Raw genomic sequence first — 28000 nt, 5'->3', positions numbered from 1 at the left:
ATGGATGTGCAACAATCAATCGGTCATGGACCAACAAACACCACAACAACAAATGCTAATATCATCCACCCATATAGTTGCCGGTTGGCAAGTACAGCATGGACGCAGCTCTGGGAAGCTGATATTTGGTGCCAGCCAAAAGCAAATAACAGCGACAACATCAGTGGCGGCGGCGATGTGGGCAACAGCAGCGTTGCAGGAGCACAAAGTGCGGAGGCAACAAGCTCCGCAAATTACGCCACCAACACAAACCCGCCCCTCACAACTGCGCCATCCGCACTCAGTCAAACATACCGCTGCGCGCTTAGCAAATTCGATGTGGCATTGCGTAGGGCACGCTATAAATGTCAAGCGATTGCAACGGGCAGTACCGAGGTGCCAGCAGAAGTGGCGAAAAACGATATTGATGACGCGTTGGCGGAGGCAGTGTCCGAAGCGATGGGCATCCCAGCTGTTACGGGTGCCTCGGCTGCGAAAGGCGTCGATTGCGTAATGAATACAGAAGTGATAGTGCAACAGTTGCAGCAACCGGTGGCCGATTTTAATTTGGCGCTTATGCAGCAACAACAGCAATTACAAGATGATCCTCTTAGTCATTTAGTTAATAGTATTAATATAAGTGAGACAACAACTACAGCCTGCAACGTAGTACAAAGTCAAACGCTGTACTGTGATGAGTCGACGACAGTCGCCAGCATATTCGAGAGTGGCATGCAAGCAGCGGCTTCGACAACAACAAACACAGCAGCAGAAAGTGCGTTTAACGTCACCGCTGCCAGTGCGGGCAAAGCTGACTTTGCTTCCAGCAACAGCAATGCTTCCATCTTAGACAACTTTATTTGCTATCTGCGCATACAATACGAACAAATAACCGCTTCAATCAACCAACCACCACCCGCCTACCATAAACCGCCGCAATCCGACGCCGCGTACGAGGAATTGCTGCCGCACAACTTGACTGATAGCTTTAGCGCCAGCAGCGATTTCAGCCGCAATCCTTTCAGTGGCGCTTGGCAGCATTTTCTCAACGTCACTAGCAGCAGCAGCGGCGGCGCCAGCGTCAGTAGCAGACTGACTTCGAGTGAATGGTTGCCGCAGTTGGGCGCTCAGCTGCTAAACGCCACTGCTGGACAATTAAACCAGAGTTGGCTTGCTGGCGCTTATGATGATGCACTTTGGTCGTGGAATACATTTGATATGCTATCGAATGACAGCGGCGCTGCCAGAAGAGATCTTAATGCGGCGACATTCCCACTAAGCACCACTACAACTGAAATTCCTAGCGATTCACTAGCTTCGCTATGGGGGCCACGCAATCTAAGCGTTGACTACTCGCTTGGCAATAAGCTGTCGAAGCAGCGCGATTATGAATGGATTTTTCTCTGTGTTATCTTTTTCATATTTGCTGGTGGTCTTGGCAACATTCTCGTCTGCTTGGCTGTGGCGCGTGATAAAAAATTACAAAATGTTACAAACTACTTTCTATTCTCGCTAGCGATAGCCGATCTACTAGTCAGCTTGTTCGTGATGCCGCTGGGTGCAATACCGGCGTTTTTGGGTAAGTGGTTATAAACATAAAATAAAATAATAAGAGACAACAAGATCAATATAAAACTCTTTATTATTGAAATCAAGGATAAATAGTTTAAGTGCATACATATGTATATATGTATATATAATGCCCATCACAACAAACACATTAAGTTTATAAGGGAATGTCTGAAATGTCGTAGAATTTAAAATATGCAGGGCTAATTAGGGATGTCAGTGGAAAACAAACAAAAAATCATCGATTCCTTGTAGGTCGTTATTTTTCGATGCATCGGACGGCGTATATCGAATAAAATTTTTTGGCCAAGTCACGTCTCTTTTTGCATAATTAAAAAACTGAAATGACGGATCTATGTACTAGAGGTGTCAGTTTTCGAAAACCATCTTCGTTTATACATCGAGTGGAAAAAGCTCGATGCATGCATGTATTTCTGACATTCCTAGGGCTCATTCTTCAGCATTGTAGTTATCCACGAAGCCGATGAGCCCTGGTACAGACAATTTAAGCCATTCCGAGAACGTAGCCTATCAAACTTCGCCTTGAAGGCAAGTTTGCCCATTATAAATGTCCAACATCAGTGTCAGGATGAGGCAGATAAAGAAGCATCAACTTCTGTCGAGAGACTTTGTTGATATAAGCCACGGTTGGAGTATTAAAGTGATCGCTGAATTTCCTGTGGTGGTGCCACATAGAAGAGTATTTGCATAGTAAAGCCGGTCAAAATTATTTGGTGTGATTTCTACTATGTAATAAGAGAAAACAAAAATCCACTTTTGAATGAAGAAGTACTCCTATAGCATCTATATGCATTTATGCACCAGAGATCTAACTCTTAACTACTATACTTAAAAAAAGTCAGATAGCTACAAACTATATTTTTAAATAATAAAAATATATGTAGATTGTTTCTCCAAAAACTGTTTTTCGTGAAAATATTATTCTTTTGACTTTAAAAAAAAATTAGAACCTTCGAACTTTTTTTTAAATGTGAGTTAATTTAGTTTTAGTTTATAAGAAATATCGGCTAATCACATTTCAACCTTCATATGCTCGGTAATCGACATTTGTAGCATTTTCGCCAAAAAAAATTTTTAATAAATAAATTATTTCCACTACAATTGTGTCCGTGGTTTTCAGTAGCTTCGTAACAATCAATTCTTAAAAGTTTTGGCTGTTAAAAGTAAAAAAAAAAAATTAGAAATGACCATCTCCTGGCCGGTAGTCTAACATATAACCATATAACAGCGTGAGACAGTCAATTTTTCTCACAACAAAATTAATATACTCACAAAAATTCGGGCCAAATATAGTGAAGCAGCGTTTTTAATTTTTTTTCTTACAGCGGGATTTTTTTTTAAGACTTTGAAATTTCAAGATATAATAAATTTAAAAAATATTTAAAAGATTCAGCGCAATACAGAAACAATATGGGTGTCAAATAAAAGAGAAAATTTATTCAAATTAACTTTATTAGTTAGGAAAAAAAATATTTAGAACCACAGTTTCAATACCTATTAGTCCCTGCGCGTCAAAAAGTTGTATGTTTTTTTTTTTAATTCAGTAGAATTTCTGTTTCATTTGGTAGCCAACATCGCACTGAACGTTTTTAATAATTTTTTGAATTCTTCATATCCCTCAAGATTCAGAGTCCTTTCATAAATATAATGACGACGGAGGGACAAACTAAAAACGCATGTTTACCGTATTTGGCCCCTAGTTTTGTCAATATTTTGCTTTGTGTGTTTTGAATTTTTTTTTTTGTTTTTGTCGCACGTTGTAATATTTATGGAAAGTCACATCACTATTTAGTCAACTCAAGATTTTTTAATTTCTGCATGTCAAAACATGTTTTTTTGTAATTATGTATTCGCATATGTTACTTAGGTAGGTGTTATGCAGACGAATTTTGTGTTTGGCAAACAAGATGCGAGTTTGCGACGCGCAATTCTCACTTAGACTTTGCGTAAATGTTGCTCGATGAATAAAAGTTAATTCTTTTAACTTAATTTTCTGTAGAAAAACTTTTTTTAACAAATATGTAAAAATATGCACACAAGTATAATTTGGCAGCTTTCACAAGGACATGAAACTGGTTATTGTTTTTAGTAAGGCCTTTTTCTTGGCTTTTCTACGTTAATTTCTTATATCGTTATAAAGCAAAATAAAAACAAACATTTTAAATATTTACAACAAATTTTGTTCTAAGTTATAGCAATTATTAAAAAGTATTAGTAGTACACGAAATTTCTGCCAAATTCTCTGAAAGATATCATTCGATATGTAGGAGACATTAAAAAACAATCGAAAAATAATTACGTCAATATCGCTGTTATTCTCACAGACCACGCGCAAGCAAATAAATTGCAATTACTGTTGCGCTTCTTACCGCACTCTTTTGGTCTTGGTCTGAGAGACGAACAACAGTACTTAAGGGTTAAAGACATTTTTATCAAAGTACACAACTACTACTATGTGCGTCGGTAAGTATTCTTATTTCGGATTGCCTTAGCATCAAAAGCTCCTCTGTTCGTTTGTTGTTAAGAGAGAGTTAACTGTTTAGTCTATGCCGCCACGCAGCAACACAGAGGATTGTGTCATTGCTTCGTAAGTCCTATTTTACGGCTGTGTTGTAGCAATCTCATCGGCTTCACTTCGATATGAATATGTCCTAGAATCCAACAGCACTGCTTAGTGATGGGCGATAGGAACCGAAGAAGACGGAAGAATGGCATGGACATAAGCAGGCGCAAAATAACAAAATCATTTCGCTGACCTCGCTCCGGTAAAAGCTGTTTTTAATTCGATACCTAGGGATGGACAACGGAAAGAAGCCTGCTCGCGAGCATTATGGAAGAACCAAGAACAGAAGTACGGGTCCGGTCTAAAATTGGCACAGGGAACTGACGTAACTTCGCAAAGAGAGGCAACTGGAGAAAGTTTTTAGTTATCGACCTAAGCCGATAAATGGTTGTAGAAACCATTTTCGACTCCTGTTTGAAGCAACATTCATAAAAAGGTGTTTTTCTAAAAGCGGCCGCACTTTAGCGGAAATTATCAAACCTACGGTTACAATAATTCCGTGAAAACTGGTACGCCTTCCCATTGCGTACTAATTACTAGATCCACACACACACACAAATTGAAGGAGACCATGATCCAAACAATTAATAAAAATGTGAGCGCCAAGTGTTTATTTGGAATTAGATAGCTTGAATTTAAAGCATTAGACACACTCACACCATTTTCGAGGAATTCAGTTGGAAGTGCTAAACAAGAGCTTACTGATCAATCAAGTAAATCAAATAAGCAAAAAGTTTTTTACTTTTTTATTATTTTTTGCATGTTTATGTTTTTCCCGCCAATCAGTCTAGCAGAGACTTAAAAAGTCCTTGTTAAGTTTTTCCTTACAAACATTTTTAAAAGTTTGTATCCTAAAAAATTAAATATGTACCTACAAACACATAAGCACTGAAGTGTATAAGCTCGTATTTAGTCACGCAAAGAAAAAAACGTCGCTTAAAAGTACACAAACTTTGACCAACTCTCTCCATTTCCGCTATACATACATACATACATAGAAGTACATATACGCAAAGTATTTTGTTTGCCATGCTTATTATAAACTTTTACTACAAACCATTAAAATAACAAAAAAAAAATCAAAGCATACAAGAATTCGCACTCAAATTTCCACACTACGGGCATACTTCCGCATATTACTTAGTACTTGTAGTAGTAGTCGGTAAATTTTTTGCCAGTTACCTAGCTATACCTACTTCCTACTTCCACGTTTCTTAAGTTTGACGAATGCTTTTAAGCGAATTGGGTAACTTTAAGCAAACAAAAGATTAAATTTTTTCCAATCAATTGAGGGACAAAAAGGCAATTTAGGGCTAATAAAACTAAGTAAATAAATTTAAAGCTTTTAGTGTCCCAAAATGCAGGAAACAAAGAAAAAAATATAATATTTGTTTTTCTTTTGGGGTTAGAAAATGAATTGTTTCTTGCCTTTATCAATTGTTTGAAGCGCTTCTCTTTTGCAAAAGTCACAAAATAATTTTAGGGTAGCAAAAGGGTTAAAATTTGAGTTAGCATTTGAGGAAGATTTATAGCCAACTTTTTTCATAATGATTGGTTGATTAGCGCTGGAAGTGAGATGTTTAGAAAAGTATTAAAAGGTACACTAGCATGCATGAAAAATATCTTCGTTTTCCAAATTTTCCCTTACACTAATGGACTTTCAAAAGTTTTGAACCTTACCTACGCCAGAAACCTATCTGTTCGATTCGAAAGAGACATTAACATTTTAAAAACAACAACAAAAAAAACAGTATACAGCAGTAAAATTGTGTTATAGGTACGGTGACCATCCGTTCTGTTTTTTGCAGGACCGTACTGTTATTTAAAGGTCTGTCCTGCGTAGTTTTTGAAAACAGAAAACCCCCAAAATGTACTGATTTTTTCCAAGTGTCCTGCTTTTGTCCCGCATTTTCTTCGATATTTTATAATTAACTTTTCCTTATAGAAATAAAAGCAGTGTCGATAACTAATTGATAACTACATAAGGGTAAGCTGGTTTTGAAGGTTCAACTAGTCAATGCGTTCTAAATATTGTACGGTTATGGACAATGGATGACGAGAAATTGAAGACCAGCATCAAATATATCGATAACACTGTTCTACAAATTTTGTGGTAATCGCTTAAGAAAAAAAACAGTTTCCAAGCCAATTTTCCTTTGAAACAAGCGCTTTCGTAATTTTTTTGAAAAACGTGTTTTTGGTACATTTCGAACCTATTCGTCAATATCTCATGAAAAAATTATCCAATCAACATAAGCGACCTACAGTCCTCTTACAAAAATATATTACTTTGCCGATTTCGATGAAAATTGTTAGTGTTACAAGCGACCAAAATCGAAAAATTGAAATTTCAATCATTTTCTTTTTACAGTAAATGAAAATCTGATGAGAAATGTAGATGTTACGGAACACAGTCTGCACAAAAAATATATATTTTTGCAAAGAGCCCATCAATACCTTTCGAACTGTTGGTCGTTTCATGTGATATTGAGGAATAACTGAAAAAGTACTAAAAATACGTTTTTCGAACAAATCTCGAAAACACTTCTTTGAAACCATGGGTATTTTTTCGTGTTCAACGACCCAACGGCCAGTTTGCCTAAAAAATTTTCTTTACAGAGGTTCATATTTCGTGTAAAGTAATATGTAATATGCCTTATTATAATTTTGTAAATATTCATTACTAAAAGATTAATACCAATGAAGCAAATGTGATTTATGTTTAAAGTTTAAAATTGGATTAATAATTAAGAAATATACACTCTTCGTTATAATAATTAGTAGGTACAGTTTTCCTTTTGTTTGTTTAATATTCATTAACTTTTCATAAAAATATAGCATATTCTACGTCTACATCCCCTGCGAATTTTCTTCCATATAAGCATTTTGCCAAGCATACTTTGTATGGTAGAAAATCAAAAAAAGGGTGCGCTATTCAAATGACGAAGAATGTATATATGTAGTATATTTTTGTTATTTTTATGCTACGCAATTATATGTAGGTACATTTTTTGAAAAATTGTCCTGCATTTTCAAAATATATTTATGGTCACCGTAGTTATAGGTGATGATAAATTTATAAGCTTTTTTCTGCTCTATCCTCTACTTTTCTGCAGAGAATATTCAATTTAGTTAAAATCCCGCCCTAGGAAAACCATATATTCCTTAGCTCTGTCATATGGTATTGGGTTAGTAAGAATATGTTATTGATTCGTATTAGATTCGTATCTCTGACCGGCGCTGGTAGAGCATAAAATAGCTCTGATCCTCTTAATAGCTTGCCAGACGTGGCAATGCAAAAGATATATTTCGAAAGGCTGTCAAATTGAGAAATTTCAAAAAGCGGTTGCATGAGCAGTCACACCATGCATGTAAAGTGCCTTTCTTTACATGCGAAACCTCCATATATGTATGGATGTACATTAGGGTGGTCCAAAAAGTAATGCCAGAATTTTAATGGTCTCAATCGCTAGGATTGTTCTATATCGAAAAAATTATACCCCTATTTTTTTTATTTGCAATCAAAAAAATATCTAGAGGTCGCGCAAAGTTGTCAATGTTGATAATACATTTTCGTATCCATTTTTCGTATCGCTTCCTCCGGGGTACCCCAATGAAGCGTTTTGGGCCCCTTATTTTTCATTTTGTTTATAAATGATATAAGTAGTTGCTTTTCCCGTTCTAAATTTCTCCTATATGCTGACGATTTAAAAGTTTACTCCATAATAAAGAGTCCACTTGATTCACAGATACTTCAAGCAGAGCTTAATAATCTTAAATCGTGGTGTGACATCAATCGCTTGTCGTTGAACATTAATAAATGCTATCACGTCACCTACAGTAAACGTACCATAGTCTTTCACACTTCCTATCATTTTTCCAATTATTATTTAAAGTCCGTCCCAGAGATTAAGGACTTGGGAGTAATTTTTGACAGAAAATTTACATTCAGCAATCATATTAACTTCATTGTCCCAAAGTCATATGCAAGGTTGGCATTTGTGCGACGGAACAGTTCCGAATTCTCTGATCCGTATACACTTAAATTGCTTTTCACTACCCTTGTTAGAATACGCCTCATTTATCTGGAGGCCATATCATGCATGTTATGTTAACCGCATTGAAAAAGTTCAAAAGGTGTTTATCAGGTTTGCTCTTCGAACCTTGCATTTTAATGAGCCTATACCTTCGTATCTTGCTAGATATATGCTCATTAATTTAAAATCGCTGGAAAGTAGGAGATCGATTCTGTCCCTATCTTTTGTATTTGCACAGAGAAAATGATACAGGTAAAACGCAAGTTTTTAAAAGAAATTGTAAAATAAAAGTTTTTGAAATAATTTTACTTCATACAAAATAAAAAATACAGTATTTGTATTTACGACTTTAAAACGAAACATTCGCAAAACAAAAACGATCGTTATAATATATTTACTTTTTTACTGAGGAGAACAGACGAAATTAAAGAAATAACGGAAAAAATGCGTGTTTTCAAAACTAAAATGAAACATTTGAGGATTTTCTCCCAACGAATTGTAGTGCGACACAATTTTCAACAAGTAAAATAAAACTATAGACTTTTAAAATAAAAAATTTAATTTATTTTCAGTCACTTAAGTATGAAAAATATTTAAAACTAAAATGTTTTGCATAAGAATTTAAAAAGCTACCTAGCTATAATGAAAACCATTTCATATGTTTGCATCATTTGTCGAAAAAATTGTATTGATATAAATAAGTTAATTCAATCTTCAAAAAAAGGTGATGAAGTATATACAAACAATACCGCCATTCTAACCACCTAACTACATGGAAGGGACATTGGTGATATGGTGGACTTCTTCGACCGAAAAAAGTTTTGGTAAGAATAATTTACAAAAATAAATTCTTATGAGTTATTAAATTATAATTTAAAACTTTCTTGCTTTAAATTACCGGGTTTGACCAGCGTGAAGAGAAACTAGCAGGCCCAGCTTTGAAGTAAGGCGGGAACATCTGTATGTATGTATTTATATATGTATGCATATAGTATTTGTAAAACATCTGTATTTTGTTTATTAAATTTTGTAACTTATTTATAAGTATATATGTATATCAATATATTTTTGACAATGTATGTATATACCAAATGACTTGTTGTGATTTAATAAAAATAAAATTTGAATATCATATTTAAAAATGCATATTTTTAAAATGAAGAAAAAACATTTTAGGATTTAATTTCAACATGCGCATATTCAATTATCAAACGATCGTTTTTAAAAACGTTTTGAAAATTTGAGTACCAAAAACAAAAACATGGATTTTGGAAATTGAATTGAAAATTTTCGTTCTCAAAATTTAAATAAATATTGTAGGTGCAAAACCTGGGTCAAAACGTTTTTAAAAGTAAAACGTTCCATACAAATTTGAAAACGAAAATTTCTCTGTGTGATATCATTTCTGGAGAGGTGGACTGTGCCTCCCTCCTTGAACGTATTCGTTTTAATGCCCCACTTAGAAATTTACATCACTTTGAGTCCTTTCATATTGGCCCGGTAAAAACTATTTATGCATTAAACGCTCCTATCACAAGAGCTTTATGCGATCTTAATCGCATCGAAAATTGTATTCATATTGATTTTACAGCCTGTAAAAACGACTTTTTGAAATTGTTATCTTCTATTTTGGATTAATTTTGTAAATTTACTTTACTTTTCTTTTTAATAGCCTGTAAGAATATTTGATGTATTCATTGGCTAAATTAAACAAATAAACAAATATATGGAAAAAATAAGCTTTCGCAGAAATGGTATAGAATTCATGAAAATCAGTATTTTCATTCAGAAACTATAACAAATTTCCGCATATCAGGTACTTTATGGCAGAGTAGTTAGCTCTTCACCTGGTATGAGTATTAGCACATACAACTACACCAGGCAATGAGTTGGCGACCACTTGAAGTGAATAAGATCTCGCATTGTGTGGATTTTCTTTCATTGAGATGAAGTGTTTCTCGATAAAAATTTCTAGACAACATCACTCTGTGATCGATCAAACAAACTTATATACCAAGACCTCATGACCAAAAACTCACCATACTTCAGATCGATTGAAATTTTTTTGTGAGCTTAGCTTGTTGATATATGAATCAAGATCCGGGGCTGGCTGCTGGAGAGCGGTATTTACCATGCGTTTTTAGCTGTTAAAGATGCCAATTAAAATCAATTACTCAACATACTTCAGATGACTTGAAATTTTGATAGAATTTTATTTACAGTATACATATAGAAAATGAATTCAAGGATGCCAGCCAATCTCATCTCTTGGATGTGGTTTGTCAATATAATAGTGCGTCAAAGTCTGATTCAAAAACACCAAGATTGTGTTGTGTAGGTCAATTCCTAAATACCTTCGTTGACTCATTTACCAGAACCATTGCGTGATTTACTTTACAGCGAATTGGCAGAATCAATAGGTCTCCAGAATATGGACAAATAGAACTATTCGGCATTTAAGGAAATTTCGCCTCTTTAGCCTACATAGAATTTCTGTAGGCCAATGATTCTCACCCATTTTGTCTTGTTGTTGCCAGCGAATGAAGAACAAACATTTCTTCAAATTTGAAAACTAAAAATTTCTCTACTTAAAAAAAATTTCAATCGATCTGAAGTAAAATGAACTTTTTGGGCATAACCTCTACGTCTATGATGTTTAAAAAATACTTTATATGTTCAAAAATTTCAAATCGCTAACGTGAAAACCCCAAAAAATCATGTTACTTTTTTTCTTGGTGTACGATTTCGGCCATTTCTGTACATCTTCGTTGAGAAGACGAATTTTTTTCTCGAATTATGGTGTATATGAACAAACACGCATGGCTTAATCGACTTCTGTCATCATTGTGAGCATTTTTGTATATATATCTATATCTACATATATCTTTATGCGAACAAAGTTATAATAGCTTTGTGCGCATATGCGCAATTTAAGAATTAATTTAAAAGTAGTGAAGCGTATCAATGAAGAATTTATGCAGTTAGCCGGTCGCCAATGGCATTGAAAAATGATGTGCCTTCGCGGACAGTATTTATTGCAAAAACGCGTTTCGCAAGCCGATTTCGCAGTCGCAGCAGAGCTCTGCACAGACACAAAGCTACACAAATCTTATGTGTATGTATTTGCAGGAAAGCTTTTTTTTTTGGCTGTGTATTGGCGATAGGCCAAATTGAAATAACCCAAAAAAAAAGCGCGGCTTTGTTCACGTTTGCACAACACACGAATACATATGTATGTATATACATATGTTTACATATACGATTATATACACACTTACGTATGCAAAGGAAAACGGAAATAAAATGTGGCGTGGTGCTACGCTGATATAGGAAATTGCTATGCTGTCTCTAGTGTACCACCGCTGCTAACTTTTTGGCCACTATTTTTTGTGTTTTTCGTTTGCTTGTTTACTTATAGTTTGCACTTTTCAATATGTACACATGAACGCACTTACTTGCCTCCGCATGTATGAATATAACATCTCTACATACAATCATTTGTTTGCGCTGCTGGTTAGTTTGTTTAAAAAATAAAATCAAACCTCTGCCAAATTGAATCGTAACGACAATTTAGTGCTAGTTGGTACTACATCCATATATATATGTATATACATACGTTCATATGAGTTTGTATACACGTAAGCTCGTTCGTTTAACTTTTAGTGGTATGTATGTATGCAAGTACTTCATACATCTGTTTGCGGCTACCCTTCCACATCATACTTATTCCGCAGGGCATCTTGCCAATCGAAATCGAATCAAATCATGTAAAATGTAATCAAAATCCAATTCGATTGTGATAGCGTCCAATAAAAATTCAATTATAATGCAATTTGCCCTATGATCATTGCATCATTAAATGAATATTTTGATTGCTAACCAAATTGGAAGGAGAAAATAAAGTTAATGGAGCAAACAAACGGAAATAGAAAACAATATTTATTTATCATAGTAAATATTATTGCACCTGATTGGCCATCAAGAGCGCAATGATATGATTTGATTTGGCTAATTGCTGCCCTGACATTTAAATAAGTTGTGATATCTTTACGCAAGTCGCCATAAGTTTTCAGCTCGAGTTCGTTCTTAAAAATTTGAACTTTTTCTGCACTTTGCACTTAACAATATATATAAAGAAATAAAAAATCAAAAATTGGGCTTAACTAGTCTCTTGAAATTTTTATTAGCTTTCATTAAAAAAAAAAAAAATTATCAAATTGGTTGAGTAATGAAGTCTCCAGTGAATTATGAACATTAAATTCCATTTATTGACCACTGTGCAGCGGCCGCTAAAACTATTTGCACACCAATTTTTTGGGATACTAAACATTGTTCCACAGCATATTTCCTTTAAAAAGATTGCACTTTAATTTTTCTTCCTTCCTTTTTATACAACAATTTTAAAGCAACAATAAAATGTATCTCTCAACTTTTTAACGCTGCCATTTGTTGGTTCGAGTCACAATCAACTAGGACACTTATAGATAACATTTTACTCACCAGAACTAACTATAAATCATAAAAGCAGCTTGATAAAAAAGAAAATATAAAACACAAGAAATAGAAAAGTCATAAAAAAGAGAATGAAGCAAAAAAACTTAAACATTTTTCAAACCACCAATATGCTACTCAATTGCAAAGCGGTGGTCAACCAAAATTCGAAGGACTTTACAAAGACTACATTACTCATTCATTTACTACACACTCAGCTAGTGTAGAAATATGTGAGTAGTGTTTCTCCTTGCTAGCCATAACGAACGTCCAACGAAAATCACAAAATGTCCCTTACATATATAGCAAATTTCTTTTGGCTCTGCTAACGAATGATAAATATACATCAGCGATAACTGTAAAGACATGGGTATCGATTTGCTTCGCGGAGAAATTGATAGCTAAATTTGCAATTGAACTTAATTTTAAATGAATGGGTAGCAGTGAAATATGTGAGGATATAAAAATAATTGATGGAAAAATTTAATAATGGTACTTAGTGCAAGATAATTGATGGATAACGACTTCAAGGCCAGAAGATGAATTTGAAGTAATTGGCGACAAATATTGTTCATAAGTAAAGCTATGCCAAAAGCAAAGAGGATTAAGTAAAAGAAATATGAATATTTCGGCAAACCTGAGCATAAAAGTGAATTTCATGTGTTGGCCAAACGTTTAAAAGCTTAGCCAAAACGTTTCTTTCGGATAATGTACTTGCGTCATGTTTAACTCAAATGAATGGCGAAACCAGTTTATACGACAACTATGGCGAGATCAGCCTTCTGAGAATCGGTTTTAAAGTCTTATATGTAGGGCGGAATGTGAGGGAGCAAAAGCTCTCGTCTACTGGACTGAGTAATTAATACATCTTATTTATTTTTCTACTAATGGCGAGAAAAATGCAAGAAATCTGTGTATGTTCCCCACGACCTTGGAAACATTTTTTAGCAGACTTGAGATCGATGGGCACTTTTTATATTAAATTTGTGTGAAGTATTAGAAAACTTCTGTTACAAAATTCAATATTAAAAAAATTTACGTCAAAAGGCATTAGCTTCATTACTCGCCTGCTATTGCGTATGAGTGACTTTTCTTCTTTATTGGCACTGTAACCGCCTAAGCGATTTTGGCCGAGTCTAGCACAGCACGCCAGTCTAACATCAAAGGTCATCGATTCAGTTGAATTTTACCATACTAAGCCGATTAATTTACTTAGTAAGAAAAAAATCTCAGGTTAAGGAATTTATGCAGATAATGGGCAGAATGAAGTTGTTGTACAAAAATATCCAACAAGGCATTCGGCCCAACCTTAAGCCGTATTTCTACTGGCCATTCAAATTAAAACAGTTTTAATGACCAATTTGGACATTTACTAAAACTGAATCCATTGCCTTTGTTTAGGCGAGACTACTAACATCAAGCGCCTAAATGCTTTTTATGCACTGCTGCATGTGTTGGAATTGTGTTTGTGTTATTTTTGAAATCGTTATATATGCACTTCTCAATTGTCATATAATAAAACTTTCTTAAGTTATGATTTGACTAAAATTCTAAGTATGCTCAGCTTAGTCAGATGCATCCTCCCCATATTGCTTCCGGAATTTTTTTGCGGAGTCTGCGTGGCTTATAATCATGCAAAGGTGGTAACTGATGATTACTTAGGCCACAGTGCCTACCCACTACTTTTTTTGTCCAATAAATAATTTTTTTTATACATACAAACGCACTGGTCTTCCCTCTCATTGAGTTATTCAGTCCTTAGAATAAGAGAATTTAAAAATCTTTCCACGGGTCATTTTTTTAAGGTTAAAACTTTCTTGCAACTTTTGTCATTTAACTTCCCAGTAGCAAGGCCATCAATTGGAATATTTTTGTATTATTTAATTTTGACATAATATGTATATTAGACAGTACCATCATCATTGAATATAGAGCATTTTCGCAAAGCAATTCGGAAACAAATTTTAGGGGTCGTCGTCTTTTTATTTTTTTTGGGCTCAACTTCATTCGGCAATAAATAAATTGTTTTAAATAGTTAGTTTTAATAAGTTTAATGATTTTTGTAGCGCTCTAATAGACTGAAATTAGGGTGTCAGGTTAGGGTGCTAGGACCTGACGGGGTACTTGAGGCCAATGGACATTTCAACATTGCCTCCTAGAGACCAGAACATCAATTTATTATACTTTAAGATCCGACTCTGTATAAATGGCGCACATTTGATGGAAAAATTTCAAAAGGCAGCCCTACTTATGGTCGAAAAAAAAATCTAAAAACTTTTTAGCAAAAGCTTAGTGATTTTTTACGAACTTTAATTGAGTTGCTTTAGGGTGACACTTTAGGGTGTACGGAACTAAGATCTGCCGGGTAAGTGTACTGGAACGGCAGAGAGATTAGAACATCGAAATATCATACTTTAAGATCCGGCTGTAAATGCCGAAGATATGACGAAAAATAAAAACAATGCGTTTAACCAAAACAAAAAGGGTTCGCTTTTTCGAAATTGTCTTGTAAAAATACTTCGGACTTACGGGTGCAAGGCAAATTTTTTTCCCGGTTCGGTCTAATGTTCGAGGATTTTTTTTTTTAACCATGTTGCATCCATAAAAATATTCATTAAAATATTTGTTTGCTCCTACCAAGACGAAATCGCATAAATCTTAAATACTCATCATTTTGAATGTAAATTTGCTGCAAAAATTCACCAACAACATTGTATTTAAAATTGTATTTCTTATAACCACCAAGTAATTACCGTATCCCAATGGGCCAAAAATAAATAGACGCCAATGTGCAGTAGCCAGCAGCTACAATAATTGCTTTCCCAGGACCACTTTAATGTACTTATACGAGTATAAGTATGTACATAATTACGGCCATACACTTAGCTACATACTTAACTGGCATAGCGTAGACACTCATTCATCAAGCGCACACAAATAACTGGATGTACATATGTACATATACCTACATACCCTGCAGTGAAAAGCTGAACTAGTATGCACAAAAAATTCAGTTCATGAACTATTATTTAAGGATAGAAGTCATACCAGTTCGTCATGTACTTTAATTATACCAGTTCCCTGCAGTGAACTGCCATACAAACCAATAAAAATACTAGTTCATTAACTAGTATGTGCTAAAGCGACGGCCTACCATTTCGACTAAAATGCGGTTAATTGCTTTCCTCTAAAATTTTGGCTGTGGCGTCCAGTAATGACTGCCGATTAAATTACAAAGTTAAACTAAAAAAACTACTCTCTCGGAGATTCGAACTCGGATCTCTCAAATGGCGCGCCTGAGCTTTGCCCTGTCGGCCATTGCCACTGTTGCAGCGCCGCGATCAAAATGGCATAATTTTGCTTTTGACGGGGGATGAATTGGTAGTCTAACCCGTCAACTGGTTTTATGCTACTAAATAGTATTTCTACTGGTAGAGTGTTGATGCAGCAGCGGACAATTGGCATCTCCAATGACACCGCCGTGTTAAAAAATACCAGCCGCGAGCATTGAAACGCAAACTGGTAGCATTCTAGTTCAGAACTAGCAGCTTTCCCTGCAGGGTATACACAGGTATACATGCATACTTATTTAGTATATCTGCTTGACACAGCAGTTGCTATATTGTTGTGGTATATACGGTAACGCACTTAAGTGCTAATTAAGCTATTTACGGTTGTGCGCCATAAGTGTGCATATTTACATGTATACATAATACTACAAGCACAGAAATGAGTTCGCAACCCAAAAAAATTCAGGACGATAAAGTATTCCTTTTATACGGTACTTTCCATTCACACATATGTATGACTATTTACTGTTTTTACTCTGTGTTTTCTTCTGTATTCGACACATTTTTCTTACAGAATGTGTCATTAATTTTACTCACTAAACCAAAAGCAAAAAGCTGTCAAGTTTACCGTGAAAACCCAAAGCTGCCAAGTCAGTCAGTGTGCTTAGTCATTTTGCTATACTTCACAAGAACAAATTCCTAATTTATAAGTGTTCACTTATATGACACACGTAAATAAGTCTGAAGTTAAAGTAAAAACCTGTTGGACAAATATTAGGATATCTATATATACATAGTATAATACGCAAAGGATTTTTTTTTTCAGGATAAAAAATTTGTACCGTTCGCCCGATTTTCAAAGATGAGATGCCAAATTAATGCACTGTAGTGTGCAAACTGGTTTTAGTTTTTCGAAAAGAGTTGCCACCTTTTAAAAAACTATATTCGACTTATTTTATTCAAAATGCTTTTGATAAGCTTTGTTTCCTAGCTGAACTATAGGAGGGTTGCCACCTGTTAAAATAAAATCATATTAGGTAAGAGAAATATGTATCACCATATGCGTGACACACGAAAGGGGTTTGCGAAAGTAGCAGTTTTAAAATATTTTAAAGACGGTTGCCAGCTGTTTGAAAAGTCGAATTTAGTTCACTTATTCACAATACGATGATATCAAAATATGGATGTCAAACGAAGGAGTTTTAAGAAATCTTTAGTTTGAACGCTAAATATATTTTTGAGCTGTTAGAATGGGGTTGCCACCTGTTTAAAAAGTTAAATTCAAATTATTTTATAAATTAAATGTATTATTAAAATATGGGTATCAATCGAAGGGGCTTGAAAAATTTTTTATTTCTCAACTGTATTTAGAGGGATTGCCACATGTTTGAAAATTGAAATTCCACTTAAATCATCAGTTAATTAAAAGATGTATCGGAGTGTCCGGCGAAGGAGAGTCAACAGTGATTAAGATTGAAAATACTTTTGAAGAGGGCTGCCACCTATTTGAAAGGTCTAACTCAATTAACGAATTCAAAAAGTGTATGATATATAAAAATAACGCAGTCAAACGAAAGAGTGTTAAGAGATCTTTAGTTTGAACATTTCAAATGTTTGAGGAGAGTTGCTACGTATTTAAAAAGTTGCATTTAAATTATTCAGTAAGGTGGATGAATTATTAAAAGATGGGTATAAGTCGAATTGGGTTTGAAAGGGATTTATTCCTGACCTTTATTTAAGAGGGTTGCCACTTGTTCGAACATGTGTATCACAATATCAGACGAAAGAGATTTAAGAATATTTCGTTTTGAGAATACTTTTGAAAAGGAATTTCAAAAAGTAGATGTCAAATTAGAGACCTTAGCCTATAGATGTATGATAAAATTAAATTTTTTTAATTAAGAACTTTTTTTATCGGTAAAAGGTGATTCGACAGTCGATGAAAATAAAAACATCCACCATGCGAGACTGCTCTTCACTCAGAAACGGCTGCACGGTTTTGATGAAATATGGCAATGGGATCTCTTATAACTCTAACTACCATTGGAATATTTTTAAGTTTATGAAATTCAATTTTGGGCGTTTTAACGCCATACGAGTTCACTAGTATTAGGATATAAATATTAAATATTTTTCACTTCACTTCTCAAACATCAAATGGAAGAGCTTACTAGAGTAATAATATTTTGGAGTATCAATCCATGCCGGTTGAAGCACCCCCTAAACAAGTCCGACAAAAACTAAAACGCTACTAGTCGCAAAGAGGCTCTTCAACCGCGCAGATATGCAATCTGAATGCTGCCAATGGCCACAGTTCCTACCCATACAATTTTAAGTTGAATTAATAGTTTTCGTGGGAAAACCTTCATTCAGCATTGAAGTAAAACATATGTTCCTTGTGCAAAAATTTTTAACATACACACATATGTCCCTGAACACAATACCACACAGCCGCAAATTTAACTGACCGTATGGTTTTGCATAAACCCTGTCGAATTCCTTAATCTACACCTAACGAAAATCTACTTGCTTGTCTTTCATTTCTCATGCATACATACATTGACATATGTACATTAGGGTGCACCACCCAAAAAAAAATGCGGGTTTTTCACGGCAAATATGTAACTTATTATATTTTAAGGCCTGTGCCAAAAAATCTCAGAAAATAATTAAGATTTACGCGAGCTGGATCTCCGAAAATGTCTCCAAAAATCTCATTATTTTGATTCCGCTGATAAATTTTTTAAACATTTTTATAAAAACCTTTTAAACTTGAAATTGGTTTTTGGTCGGAGGTGATTTTTTAGAACAAAATATTTCAAAAACTACTTTTATTTATAAAAACTTGATTTTGGAAGTATTTTGGATTTGAATTTTTCGATCAATTTTCGATCGTTATTTTAGGTTTTTATTTTTTCAATCATATTATAACCGTTATTTTCAGTTTGAATTTTTTAGACCACAAAAGTTTAAATCGGTCATAAAAACGCAGTCTCCCTCAAAACGACTAAAAATCATCGAAAAATATTAAAATCCAAAATAACGATCATTTTTGACAAAAAAAAAATAAATAGAAAATTACGATTAAATTTTACCGACAAATTACTAATCCAAACTCAACTATTATTGTTTATTGAAAAAAAATAAAACGATTTTGCAATGATCCAAAAATAAATATCTGCATATTTAACGGTTATTTTCGTTCCATGCTTAGAATGTAATATATTTTTTTTTTTGTATAGGCAGCGAGACACCCTAATTTACATACATATGGCGAGAGCATATTTTGCCTTTTAAGTTACAAGGCAGCAAACCTATCTTTACAAGCTACATGTATCTCTTCAAGTATATGTATGTACATACAATATTTGTTTCAGCATACTTACATGTAAGCCCGAAATCTAATATCCTTTTAGTAATATGCACAACTGAAACATTAATCCTTCTTGTGAATATACAACTTAACCTTTTTGTGTTAAACAATGGAAAAATCATTTTTGGATCAAGTTGTAAACATACATTCACACTTGATGGCTAATTTCGTACAAATACATATTCACATCGAATTTCTTTAGCTGCTATAAATGCCATTTAACCTTTGCCAAAGGATATGATGTAGATTAATTGCTGACACTCAATTCGACGAAATCCACGTGGACTTCTGTTAACCCACATAACTTACAAAACCGAACATAGTAGATAGGTATCCCTTTGATTTGTCTCTGCTACACACATTTCACTAAAATCCTAACTTAACACTCGAAAGCGTAGTTAAGGCCAACCACGTATGTGTGTAGCTATATTTTAAAGAGTGAATAAAACTGAAACATGAGCAGAAGTAATGATTCGCATGGAATGATATGAGTAGCCAGCCCATGGGACCTTAAACCAATCAAACATTATTCGTTCAATACGAACTTGTTTTATAATGCGGTTGGTGAGTTAAACTATAATAACACCGTGCGACGAAATCTATAAAATTTTTAAAACACTATTTGAGTGCCAAATAAAATAGAAAGTTCTGGAAAAATACAAAAAATTAATTTTTTTTTTCGGTTCACAAAGACGAATAGGATTGAAAATTCTATTTTAGTAAATTTTATTTTTTAAAGCTAATAAAAATAGAAGAACGAATTCGTGTGTTTATTAGTCATTAGATAACATATACTTTTTATGAAGTGAAACTTCTTCAGCAGCGGTTGGTTGGTTGGGAGCAAATTGGCAAATTCAACGGAAATTTTACACGGAAATGGTGTCACAGAAGAATCACAACTCAAAATTTGGCTTTTTTTTATAAAAGTCTACCTCATTTTACATATAACTAACTGTGTTTAAATGCGCATTTGAAAATTTGTACAAAATTTATAAATATTCAAAAAAAAATTTGCCAAAATGTCAAGCTTTTTACTCAGCATTTTTAGAAAAATTTCAGGTACGCAGTTTTATAGCCAATTAAATTAAAGTAGGATATCATGCAAGTTTCATGCAGTTCCAAAATACCGTTGATTTTTAGGAATTTTTCAAACCATGCTGGGTATTTTCTTCCATATAAACAAATTGTGGAATATACTTTGTATGGAAGAAAATGCGTGACACCGCCAGCAAAAAAAAAATATAAAAAATTAACGTTACTTTTAGTCACTTGAAACTTGCCTTTTATCCTGCCGTAATTTAATGGGCTATACTTATAAAATTGCGTACCTAGAATTTTTCTAAAAATGCTGAGTAAAAATATTGAAACAGGTTGAGTCAAAAAAAAATTCAAAACACACCAAACTGCGTTTTTAGTTTTAGATTTTTTTTTGTTATCACTTTATAATTTCAAAGACATGACAAATTATAAAAATTATTTAAAAAATTCAGTGCAATGTAGAACCAAAATTGGTTGATATCAAAAAAATCTGTAGGATTTAAAAAAATTAAAATTTTTTGGATTCACACGAACGAATAGGTATTGAAAATGCCCCTTTAATCAATTTCACTTTTAAAGCAAATAAAATTAGAAGCACAATATTCAAGGACGTTGTGGAATTTATATTAATTCTCAAAATAAATTTTTTTCAAAATAAATATTGCAACAATTCTTAAACACATTTCTAATACCTTATGCACCAAAAAATTTTGGTCTGTTCTTTCTCTACAGAATTTTCATTGCACAAAATTTTTTTAAAGCATTTTCTGAATTAATCATATTACTCAATTTTCAATATGACGTCAGATAGAAAAACTAAAACCGAAATTTTACTGCACACATTTATTTAGCCCATGGCTTCGTGAATATATTGATTTGTTTGTGTGTAAAAAATTTCCAGTAGCACGGTGTTATGTGTATGTATAATTAGCTAGACATTTGTAAAAAAAATATTTGATGTTAAATAAACAAAAGAAATGTAGAAAAAACTGGTCAACATAAGGCATTTCTATTATTGCCACCATTGCAAATTATAAATTCCGAAAATCCCGGTGTTCTTGGCAAATAATTCCAGGATTTTCAGCACTTAAAAAAGGCCGGGATCGCGGGATTAACATCCGTAGTACTTTCGTATTCTCTTAAAATCCATTTCTAAATTACTCATACGCCCTGTTGCGCAATGTGCATTTAAATAATATGAGAAAATGAATGAAAATTCCATGTGGGTTACTGTTACATTTCGCGCAAGTATTTTATCCATCCTTATGTATATATGCCGTCCCTTAATTTTATTCATTTTTCTTTTTGGTTTTTTTTTGTACGTACATACATATGTTCACAGCCAATGTAGCCATGTATCTCAAAGTGAGAAAAACAACCAACGCAACGCGCATTTGCAAACTGCACTACATTTACTCACCCATTCGACCGCAATAAACAATTCCATTTTCATTTCATTTTCAATTAAGTCGACTAACTAAAAGTTGGTAAGATTGTTTGTGGTTTGCTGAGTAGTGGCTTTCACTTCCATCCTGTTGCTGTGCAGATATGTTTGCCGTTTTCCTCCCCCCAATCTGGTTTATTTCTATTTAGACATTTTCCGATCGCTTTAGCATTGCCTTGAACCATATAGTTGACCTCAGCGACTAAGTGTGCATTTCAGTTGAGGCTGAAAATTCATTAATTCATCGCAGTTGGCCAAAACCCACAGTAGAGCAACTATCCGTGTATATACATACAACCCATTGACCTCATTTCGAGTCAATTTATTTTCCACTTAACACTCGCTCCTCAACCGTGCTGCTGTATTTTTATTTATTTTTTTTCGTTGTCTCATTTTGCAGCACTGATTTTTACTCATTTACTTAGCCATATTCTTATATTCTTTTCAGCCCTTTTCATTTCCATATCAAATGTTGCCTTTCTCGTTGGTAGTTTACATTACATAAATATTTTTTCGCTGCCTCTTGTAACTCAATTGTATCTAAGTAAGTGTTTATTTGTATTCTTTCAAGGTTACTGGCCGCTCGGCTTTGTGTGGTGCAACATTTATGTAACCTGTGATGTGCTGGCCTGTTCGTCGAGTATACTGCATATGTGTTTCATCAGCCTTGGACGTTACTTGGGCATACGAAATCCGCTGGGATCGCGACACCGCTCAACTAAACGGCTAGCTGGCATAAAAATCGCCATCGTTTGGGTGATGGCCATGATGGTGTCGAGCTCGATTACAGTTTTGGGTGAGTTCAAAATAGGATGCTCTTAACTGGTTTTACTTTGTTTACTTGTGGTTTTGTTTTAATTATCTTTTGTTTAGAAAACAGCTCGTATTTATTTAACAAATGTATCTACTTTACTAACAATTTCTTTTTTTTTCTCCTTCTTTTTCTCAGGCCTCGTTAATAAGCACAATATCATGCCAGCGCCGAACATTTGTGTCATTAACAATCGCGCTTTCTTTGTCTTTGGTTCGCTTGTGGCTTTCTACATTCCTATGCTGGTGATGCTCACTTCCTATGCTTTGACAATACCGCTGCTGCGCAAGAAAGCACGCTTTGCCGCTGAGCATCCGGAAAGCGAACTCTTTCGGCGGTGAGTACTGCAATATTTGTATTTCTGTCATGTATACTAATTTTGCTGTTGTATTCGAAAGATACAAAATATTTAATTAATTGGCTTTAATTTCGTCGCTGTCATTGAAAAATTCACTATGTTCTACAACTAAGTGATGCACACCAATCTGGTTTTCTTTAACCGAGAGTAAAATTTTAAAATAAATTTTTATTTGTAATTTTTATGCAAAAAAAAAATATCTGATTTTTATTTTATAAACCCAAAATAACGTTTATTTTTGATTTTTATCTAAATTATCTGTAAATAGCAGTCTAAGCCTAAGTTATATATGCTTCATTATTTATGTACTATGTTGAGAATTTTTTTGTACAAAACTCTAGTGTTTCAACTGATACCGAACAAAAAAATTAAATTTAGATTTATATAACCCTAGAATGGGAGAGTCGAAAAAACTGGTTGGTCGACCCAAGTAAATTAATAATTGTTCCTATAAAAAAAAATATATTATGCTCTTTTCTTTAAGAATTAATCAACATTGTATTTAGTTTCTCATCAATGCCAAATCAAGTTTATCTTAACAAATTCCTCTCTGCTCATTCTTCTTAAGCTTAATTACTACCTTCTTACTATCCATAGATACTGAAAGTATTGGTATTAATAAGTGCTTATACTTGCTCTTCTTCTGCAGTTTGGGTGGTCGCTTTACAATACGACCGCAGCATAGCCAGCAGCAGTTGCAACTACACAACAATAGTAGCTTTCGCAGCAGTAATAATAGCCACACCAGCTACAGCAAGTACTGTGTCAGCGACAACAATCGCAATTTCAGCGCCAATAATCATGGCAGCAATGATGTCGGCAATAGAGACAATGGTGATTATGACAAACAACGGGCGCATGGCTTGCGGCATACAAACAATTCGAATTACACAAATGGCGGCGGCGGGGGCAATGCTGCAGCGTGTGCGGGTGGAGATGGCGGCGGTGGCAGTAGCGGCAATAGCGGCGGTGGTGGTGGCATCTTTGGCGGTACATTCCTAAATTGTCGCACAAGTTTTCGACGCAGCACTATACGTCATTCGTCTTCGTCATCTGTACGCATCAAATCTCCACCGCGTGACGCCAGCCGACTGATGCAATCACAATCAGCGCAACATAGTAGCTATTGGCGTTCGCACGGCAATCCAAACATAATGGATAGGTGAGTGAAAGTCTATTGTTTATATTATTTTGCATTTTTTTTAGTAAACTTAGCTATCCATTTACTAGCCAGAGAATAGCGCACCATTAGTTAACTTCGTAATTCGTGTAATCAGTTGTACTTGCGAAAAATGAAAATATAATTCAATATTATCACTGACTGAAAGCTGTCACATTTCAAATGTTAAATTTAATAACTTTGTTAACCCTCTCAAGGCCAGAAGCTTATAATTAAAAACACCTATGGTTTGAATTGTAAAATGTGATTTATCGAAAGCAAAATAAACAAATTCTGGCATAAAAAAAATTCAATACAAAACATAATTTTCTCCTAAAAATTTTCCTTACTTTCAACAAAAGCTGTTTCTTTCTTAACCATTTCATTCCAAAAATTTTTCATTATTATCGTTATTTTCTAAACTTTTCTAGCCCGCATCCATCGGAAATTTTCTGTAAAACAAAGTACATTATGCATCAATTTGATACTATCGATAGAAACCGATAGAAATATCGATAACAAAATGGATGACGAATTCGATCAAAATTTCGATAGCAAAATCGATAATAATATTGGTAGCAAAATCGATTATAAAATCGATAAAAATATCGAGAACAAACTCGATAAAACCGTTAACAGAATTAATAAGAATATCGATAACAAAATCGATAAATAATCGATAACAAAATCGATAACTATATCGATAGCAAACTCGATAAGAATATTGATAGCAAATCCGATAAAAATATTGATAACAATATCGATAACAAAATCGTTAAAAATATCGATTACAAAACTGGTAACAAAATCGATAAAAATATCGAAAACAAAATCGATGAAAATATCGATTATTATATCGATAAGTTTCGAAAATATTGATAACAAAATCGATAAACATTTCTTTAACAAAATCGATAAAAATATCGATAACAAAACCGATAAAAATGTCGACTATTATATCGATAAATCCCAAGAATCCCGAAAATCTCTAAAATCCCAAAATAGTTCCCAGGTTGAAACTCTGTGTCTCTTTTCTCTATAATTACCTCTATTTTAATCTTTCTTGCTCTCTCTTCATCCTTACTTTTATCGGAATCCTCATCTTCATCGTCTTCTTTATATTTATCTTTGTTTTTACTTTTATTTTTATCATTTTCTTCATCTACATATTCCCCTTCATCTTTGCCCTTACATATATAAGTAAAGTGTTAGAATTTACCTTGGTCTTCATTCTTGCCTTTATCTTTACGCATCTTTGTTTTTGTTTTTATTTTTACCTTTGCCTTTATCCTTTTCTCTATCTATGTACGTACTTTCGTTCTTGTATTGGTTTTTTCTAAGTGTTATTCTTTAACCTTTTATTATAAAATTTTTATTAAATTAATACCATTTGCATGCACTCAAGAAGCACTTGTTTCAGCCCCAACCATTTCCGTTGCACCAATTTTCATTGAATTTGCCTATTTACTCCCAACCAACCGCGGCTAAAGAAGTTTCACTTCAAAAATTCCTGAAAATCTATACACATTTGACGCAAATTATGTAATGGTGCGAAGGGCATGCAAACATTTTGTGTTCATGACAACGATTAAGTACTATACAATTTCAAATCCATTCTTGGTGTAGATATGTGGCAATGTGAGCTTTTCACCAATTTTGGTAAATTTTTGCAGTTATTGACTGCCTGAGGGCTCACTTTGGTGGTTAGTTACACCTTTCATCTGTTTTATAAGTTATTTGCGTTGCCTGACTTTGGTAAAGAATTCTGAGTTTGTATGTATGGCATCACCAATGACTCGGATACCTCAAGGATAAAGAGACGACAACGATTTGTTTCCTCCTTTTTCATCCAGAAGGGATTTAGTTCAATAAATACTATAAATGAATTGAAAATGGAAATATCGAGCATGTTGGCAAATATAGCCATTGTCCAACGATCAGCTTTCCGCTTGCAGCGATAAGTGCCGATTCTCTCTTCCAAATCATCTACTCCTTTTGTTTCATTGTGGTAGTGTGTATATTATTTCAGGTTTCTTTTCAGGAGAATCGCGGGCGTCCTTTGCTGTACTTGCATGCAATGTACTAAGACAAGTTACGTACTTATTATAATGAATGAAAATTTGGTTTATTTTTCATGTCCAAGAGAACAGGTGATGTTTCTTTGCGATTTTTCTTATGGTGTCAACAAAAGTCATCTTTCGCTATTTCAGCCGTTTCGCTAACTCATGTGATGTAACAAAATTATCACACGTCACATCACCATATCACATAAACCATCTGTTAGCTCCAAAACCATGCGCTGACCTTGATTGGAATGTAATCTCGATGGTAATAAAGTACCACGATACCATAGCAAAAATTATTTTTTCAAAACATTTGTCAGAATATTTGATCACATTACTCGCTCAAAATCATGTTTCAACTTGTCAGAAATAGTTCACTAGCAACAACACAAAATCACAAATGTAGTAGTTTCGATACCACATAATAAAATTTACACATCGCACACCTAGATCTAAAGTTCGATCAACTCAAAAAGTAGAAATAAATTGGGCGATATTTTTGCATAAATCAATTTACAGAACTCACATCCAATTAATTGATATATTTTTTCCTTCATGGTTATATACACTAACTTAGAAACTACTGTTATATCTGTTTTTGTATTAATTGCGTTAAATCTGTGCGATCCACAAGCAATTAAATTTCCCTCACTGAATTTTGAGTTAGCTCACTTTAGATCTAGGTATGCGACGTACCCGTAAGCATAGTATACACCCCGCGGCAAGTGACAGCACAACAACATTTTTACTAGTTTTGACTACTTTTCTTATTTTTAAGGTTCATTATTTTTATATAAAATTACTAGCAGACCCGGCGAACTTCGTCCCGCCCAAAATTAATTTTTTGTATTGAAACATTTTGGTACAACATTTTCACCAACAGTTCACGTCCATGATTTTCAGTGACGCGTTTATCTTCTAATATTACGGTTTGGTGGTTGTCGGAAGGCATATTTCCATTACCATCTTAAATAACCTAGCAAAATTGTATATGCATACAAAGATACGAAATAGCTTCAGTACCATTTGAAAGGCGCCACACCCCCCTTATAAAATAGCCACAATTTTTCCTAAGAGTATGGGAGTGATTTCTCATATCTCCATACCATGTTCAAGTACTCTACCATGAACACTTCCAGAGATATGCAGTGTGAAATATTCGGTTTGCATTGGAGGTGCTACGCCCCTTTTTCTTCAAATTTTTCTTCTTTCAAATTTTTCTTCATGACATACCAAGTTCCAGTACTCTACCATGAACACTTGCAGAGATATAAAGTGTGAAAAATTTGGTTTGTATGGGAGGTGCCACGTCCCCTTCACTTAGCGGTATGAAACATACTTTACACCCTATTGTCATACCTACGAAATATACACAAAAAATTTCATTCAAATCGGTTACGCCGTTTCGGAGGAAATCGACCACAAACACCGTGACACGATATTTTTATATATTAGATTTTTCATACAAAAATACCAAAAGATCTAAAAGAAAAAATAGGGAAAATTATTTTAGGATAGGGACACCCTAATCGCCAAATTCCTGTACTCTATCGTGAACACTTCCAGAGGTATGCAGTATGAAAAAATCGGTTGTATGGGAAGTGCCACGCCCCCCTTTTCCAATAACCACAATTTTTTTCCATGAGCATGCGATTGGTTTCATATATCTCCATACCATGTTCGAGCACTCTACCATCAACTCCTCCAGAGATATTCAGTATGAAAAATTCGGTTTGTATGGAAGGTGCCACGCCCCCTTTCCAATAACCACAATTTTTCTCCATGAGTATGCGATTGGTTTGAT

At 34.1% G+C, this 28000-nt stretch overlaps 1 protein-coding gene across 1 annotated transcript; it reads left to right on the top strand.

The window, feature by feature from the left end:
* On the top strand, positions 1-24140 carry LOC118742990. The gene is made up of 4 exons (XM_036475480.1): positions 1-1558; positions 22377-22601; positions 22755-22953; positions 23624-24140. The coding sequence occupies exons 1-4, from the start codon at positions 1-3 to the stop codon at positions 24138-24140; spliced, it is 2499 nt and encodes an 832-aa protein (XP_036331373.1).
* The last annotated feature ends 3860 nt before the right edge of the window (positions 24141-28000 follow it).

Source organism: Rhagoletis pomonella, unplaced genomic scaffold, assembly GCF_013731165.1.
Source record: "Rhagoletis pomonella isolate Grant_MI unplaced genomic scaffold, Rhpom_1.0 Rhpom_scaffold_00001, whole genome shotgun sequence".
Lineage (NCBI taxonomy): Eukaryota > Metazoa > Arthropoda > Insecta > Diptera > Tephritidae > Rhagoletis > Rhagoletis pomonella.
This window is presented reverse-complemented; position numbering and strand designations above follow the sequence as displayed.

Excerpts from the sequence above, each read along its gene's own strand:
- LOC118742990 (XM_036475480.1), top strand. The coding sequence starts at position 1 with ATGGATGTGCAACAATCAATCGGTCATGGACCAACAAACACCACAACA. Across the intron at positions 1,559-22,376 it reads TGCAATACCGGCGTTTTTGG|GTTACTGGCCGCTCGGCTTT; the intron begins GTAAGTGGTTAT and ends TATTCTTTCAAG. Across the intron at positions 22,954-23,623 it reads GAAAGCGAACTCTTTCGGCG|TTTGGGTGGTCGCTTTACAA; the intron begins GTGAGTACTGCA and ends CTTCTTCTGCAG.